Source organism: Poeciliopsis prolifica, unplaced genomic scaffold, assembly GCF_027474105.1.
Source record: "Poeciliopsis prolifica strain line A6 unplaced genomic scaffold, Auburn_PproV2 SCAFFOLD012, whole genome shotgun sequence".
Lineage (NCBI taxonomy): Eukaryota > Metazoa > Chordata > Actinopteri > Cyprinodontiformes > Poeciliidae > Poeciliopsis > Poeciliopsis prolifica.
The window spans coordinates 13573914-13579481 of NW_026562387.1; the positions used below are offsets into that span (position 1 = coordinate 13573914).

The 5568-nt window shown below is 39.7% G+C and overlaps 1 protein-coding gene across 1 annotated transcript; it reads right to left on the reverse strand.

Annotated features, from left to right (window-relative positions):
- Nucleotides 1–1948: 1948 nt before the first annotated feature.
- On the reverse strand, nucleotides 1949–4807 carry LOC129364833 (transmembrane protein 236-like). The gene is made up of 4 exons (XM_055037733.1): nucleotides 4536–4807; nucleotides 4271–4343; nucleotides 3628–3751; nucleotides 1949–2746 (listed from the first exon to the last, which is right to left on the reverse strand). Exons 1-4 carry the CDS (start codon nucleotides 4805–4807, stop codon nucleotides 1998–2000), a joined length of 1218 nt encoding a protein of 405 aa, XP_054893708.1. The 3' UTR covers nucleotides 1949–1997.
- Nucleotides 4808–5568: the final 761 nt, after the last annotated feature.

Consider the following 5568-nt stretch of genomic DNA (forward strand, 5'->3'; position numbering starts at 1 on the left):
GTGTGACCAAACAAGAATCGACAACATAGCTAAAAATGTAACTAAACAGGTAGAAGTATTAGACAAAGACATCTTGCTATGTGAGGCTAAGAAGACGAAATTGCTATTTTATCATCATTGGTATCCACAAATTTATATATAAAATAGCGCAGAATTTTATTTAAAGTATTTCTGTATGTCTATGTTTCACTTATGTTTATTTCTCACATGAACCAATTTACGATTACTGCTCAGTTATGTATATTAGAGATGTTGGAGAAACATCATGTAGCAAAAACTGCTACATGATGAACCACAACACACTTTGCAGGTGTATTGTAGCCATGCCCTCTGTTGCTCATCTGTGTGGTGGGAATGTTACCAGGAAGAATGGCAGGAAACCTCTTCTCTCGGGTCGCACTTGGGAAAAAATGGTATGAAGTCCAATGTAAAAGGTTTGAGTGAGGGACAAAAACAGGCAGTACAAAGGGAAAATCTATGCTCTACATAAATTACACAAAAAAAGTTAAAATTTCCAGAGTTTCTTTAATAATCTTACCAAAATAAATATATCTATATTACAAACTCACACAGATGTTTTATGGATATTTTAAAAAAAATCTCATGTAAACAACTCTGTTTTATTATATGACACATATTCACAACAAATTATGATGGTTTAAAACACATAGCTTACAGTCATAGTCATACAACCATTTTTGCAAAAGGAGTAGAAAGGGGTACAAACAGTATATTTGCACATGGAGTTATTGCAGCAGTTATTTGACACTTGATGTGTCTGCATTGCCTGAGAGCTCCCATTTGGCCTGTGAAAAGTGCTATTTGATTTTTTTCAGCAAAACATTTTTGATTAATCAAATGCAAACTGTTTGGTTCCACCAGCTGTTCTGACATTTGAGCACAAATATTTTCACTTTTCTAAAACTATTATCTCAAGAAAATTAATGTGTTATTTTTCAACTAATGGGGAAATCACTTTTTTTAGGGAGCAAAACTACATGCTTTTTCAACACTTTGCAATTGAAAATTGTGTTTCAAATTCTTGCAAATTTTTCCTTACATAACTTTATTAAAAACAGAGCTGTTCACGGTTAAATTTGATTAGTTTCCCTTGTAAAGATATCCAAAGGGGCTCTAAAGAAGTTAATCTCTAACTGCAGTGGCAAAATATCAGTGTTTTTTTTTTAGTTTTTTTTTAAAGAAATCCAACCTATCATTTGAGTAACTTATCTACTTCCCTTCTTGTACAGTTTCTGGATCGCCCAGAGTTCTGGTTGCTCTATCATGATGTCTTCTCTTCAGCTCAGTTGGTGGCAGTTTCTGATATGAGCAACATTGGCAACTGCCCAGGGTGGCACCTCATCAGGGGAAGAATCAGACCACCTGATACGAGTAACATTTTTTGTTTTAAAACTACTAAAGAACAACATCCCATCTGTTTTCTTTCATTGCCCCTTTATCTTGCCTTTCCCTTTTCAAAAAGTGTTCATCAAATTAGTCACCTATATTGTCATTTTTAAAGGGAAGAGGTAGTGAACCAATTTCTAGTCACTCAGATCAAGTTAGCAAAATAAAGCAAAAAAAGTTTAATTTTCTAAAAATAATTCAGTCTAGATTATGCTACTAAAATAACATACAAATGTACTTTAAAGCTTTATACAAATCTGTACCAGGGCTGATAAGAAGTGTGGAGCCTTATAGTTGCTACATTGTCTCCAGTGTCACAGATTTCATTCAGCTAAACTGAACTTTTGCCTCCCTAATGAATCTTATTATTTAAAAGATCATTCAATTTAGTCCTTTTAGTAATTTATTGATATTTCACTGCTATGTAGTGGCTAAGTTAGAAAACTCTATGATATATATGGTGTATTTGCATCCAATTGTGATTTGCCTTGAATACCATTGATAAATATGAATTATAAACTGGTGGAACCCCTTTCTGAATGCCATCAGGATGCATTTCCTGACAGTGTTCTGTCTTTCCATTCATGGTCTCAAAAAAACATTCTCTCTGTGTTAAATACTCTCAGCTTGGTCATGAAGTTAAAGTAGACAAATGCCAGACAGACTAACAGATTCTTCATCAGATAGAGTACGGGCGTGACAAACCCGAAGAGGGCTATGAGGCCAACACGCACGAAGAAGAAAGGTAAGTCCTGCAGAGCGACTCCTAGAGAGGAAAGGAGTGGGGTGTTGGGCATGATCACCACACGTAAGCAGGACACATAGCTGAAGATGTAGATGGGAAAGACCCAGCCGGAGTAGTAGACCAATGGATGTCCTGCCACCCTCACCATCTCTACCGTATCCATCCAAAACATAAAGCTATCAACAAACACATCTGCTCGGGCATCACTGACGGACAGAAACCTCAGAGGGCCCGTGTAGGTGTATGGAGACAAATGATAAGCTGGTCCACTCATTGATGGTGAACTCAGTTCAGGAGAAGAGATGATAAATGGCCGGCCAGGCGTCCCATTTATTCCAGGTATGGCACCATTGGTTTCTGGACGTGTCCCTCCCCCATTGTGGTTCCTGTCACTTATCTGACTTGTTCCAGGCTGAAGAGGATTTGGCATACCTTGCCTGTGCATTGATGGCTGCAATACAGCCGGGCCAGGCACAGCTGGTCCTGAAACGGCAGCTCCTGACACAGCTGGAGTGATGGGGGATACTGGTGTTATTGGTTCCACATGAGTTAAGACAGTGGAGGGGATTTCAGCATCTCTTCCCATTTCATTATCTGCAACAAAAAAAGGCTAAATGAGAAAAATGTGTTGAAAAAGAATTCAACCTAAAGTCATACAAATGAAAAAAAAAAAAAAACACATGCAGTCATCTCACTTACAAAGACATGAAGGCTCTATTCACATCACTGAGTGAAATAACTATTTGATCATACATGACTTAAAACTTCACAGAAGTATCTTTTGCAAAGCTAGACTTTTTTCCTTGTTGGTCACAACTAAGTACACATTTCAGAACTCTACTTCTCTGTACCTTTAATACTTCTCTGAATTCTAAGGTTACTGCTTGGAAACGACAGCTTTTTAGGTCCTAGAAAAGATTTTCCAGAGTGAGTCTTAATTGATAGTCGCTGGTTACCCATCTTCAATTTTCTCAATGAAGGAGGAAATATGCATAAATATGCATGGTAGTCATATTTGAACTTTTCATGGCCAGTAGCGTGTTTGTTCTGGATCTTGAAAGTTCCATAAAATTAAAGCTTGTTCATATTTCAAGTGAGCAATCTCACAAAATCATGACGTTCCCTGGAAACAATCTGTCAAAGAGCCTCTCGATTAGCAACATCGCAAGACCATTTGATGACATCCCCATCAAAGGCCTGCGCTACCTTTCTCAGTCCATAGACTTACTCAACAGAACCAATCAGATCTGTTGAGATGTTCAAATAATAACTTCCTTCACTGTACTTTGTCCTGATAGGATTATAAGGGATGCTGGGGCCAATCTCCAGCTGTCAATGAGTAAGAGGCAACATACACCAAGGACAGGTCAGTAATCTATCACTGTATTCCATTCTGAAAAATCATCTAATATCAATAGGAGTTACCTCTAAATGGGCACATGACTGGGTATTAAAGGAGCTGGTTTTGCTCTCACCCTGTCCGGTCAATCTGCAGTGTCGGATCCTCTCCACAACATCAATGCAGATTAAGGAGAAGAAGACCAAAGACACGGGGATCTCCGTAAATGTATCATGTTTCATATTGTTGTTTATCTGAACCTGGACAAACAATGAGATGACAATAATGAGTTAGGGTTAGGATTGGTAATTGAGTTACAAATGACCCAAACCTTTTCATTTTAAGTCAGCAAGAATGACCTTGATGTGCTGCATTATATCTCTTGCACCTATGGTATTTGCTTGAGTCAGTAGTTCACATTGATGGAACACAGAACAAAGTTGACAAAGATGGCCATCTTAGCAGAATTTATGGCATTTTTGGAAAAGACACCGGATAAGAAAAAGGCCATAGGGTCAGTTCAGACTTTTGAGAAAACTTCACAAAACGGCAAATCAGGCCTGGACTGTAGCCAACAAGGAAGTGAGAATAGGCCTCATGGACAGATGATTTGACAGCACAGACAGGAAGAGGAACCAAGCTGCTTATCAGTCGTTTCTTAACCGTTAAGTTAGAAATGATTCCCCTGAGAACAAGGGGATTCTTGCTAATGGTCACCTTTGCTCCAAATGCCTCCAAACCTAAACAGATGTATCAAACAGTTCTCCGCGTGTTTTTACCTCAGAACTGGCAATGAGAAAGGCAAAGCACGGTAACGTGGACAGGATTACATATACCAGGGCCACAGGCCTCCTGAAGTGAGGACAACAAAAGATAAGAGAGCAGGACAGAGGCAGTTACAGGAGTTGCTAACTCATGGTATTTACATGAACTTAAAACCAGTCACTGGCCTGTTTTGTCTCACACCAACCAGTCTTGTTCCAGTCTGGGCTGCACTATGATCCAAGTTGATGACTACAAACAGTAAGAACATTGGAAACTTACCATTTCTTCCTCCCAACAAGAAACTTCTTTTTTATAAACACCAAGTACTTCATGGGTACCCACACCAGCAGGGCGGTGGAGGTGACATAGGCGATTGAGGAGGCCACAATCAGCCAGTAAGCTGTGCTGGTGTCGCTGGGGGGCTGTGCAGAAGCTTTGACCTTTGCCACAATGATGGCAAATCTCTGCATCACGATGAAGAGTGGCACACACAGGCCAGCAAACTGCAGCACCTCGCAGAGAGCAAACTTCAGTGTGCTCCCTGATCCCATCCTGTGGCAGATCGCAAAAAGAGAAGGAAAGGAGGGAGACGGTGGGGGGCTGTTGCCGCAGTGAGGCGACCCCTGCCCCTCTGAGGGCTGGTCAGGCCTCGGACTGTGGCATTGTCTGCCTCAACTAGCATTTTCCATACACCACAGCCTGAGCTCTCTGCTCAACCAACTGCTTACACTGCAGTAGGTATTGTGAATCACCAGAGTGATGCGACTGGCATTTAGTCAGTTTTTATATAGAAAACAAAGTTAATCAATTTCTGCACCTTGAAGGTTGGAGTTGTAATGCACCTAAAGGTAAAGATTTCATATACTTATAAACTATAGTAGACATCAGTGGATTTGAGATCTTTAATACAAGATTCCCAATTCAACAATAGCAAAAACAAATTGGCTCTCTTCACTGATGCACTGCCATCTAGTGGGAAAATCATATTAATGGTGAGCCATTAACACCTAACATGATCTGATGAACACGTTTTTTCTAATTAAAAATGATTTAAGTCTGTCACCAGAAGTGACATAGTGTGTTTTAATAAAAGCGTTTTCTTGTCATTCGAGGGAAACGAGAATATGTTGCTGAATGTACAACTTAGAGTTGACAACAGGGTTTCCCAAGTCCAGTCCTGTTTATCCTGCAACCTTTAGATGCATCCCTGCGTCAACTCACCAAAATTAAATGACTCTCCTCAAAGCTCTGCAGAGGCTTTGTAACAAAACATTCATACAAATTATATCTTGATTTGGAGACAGCTGCCTTC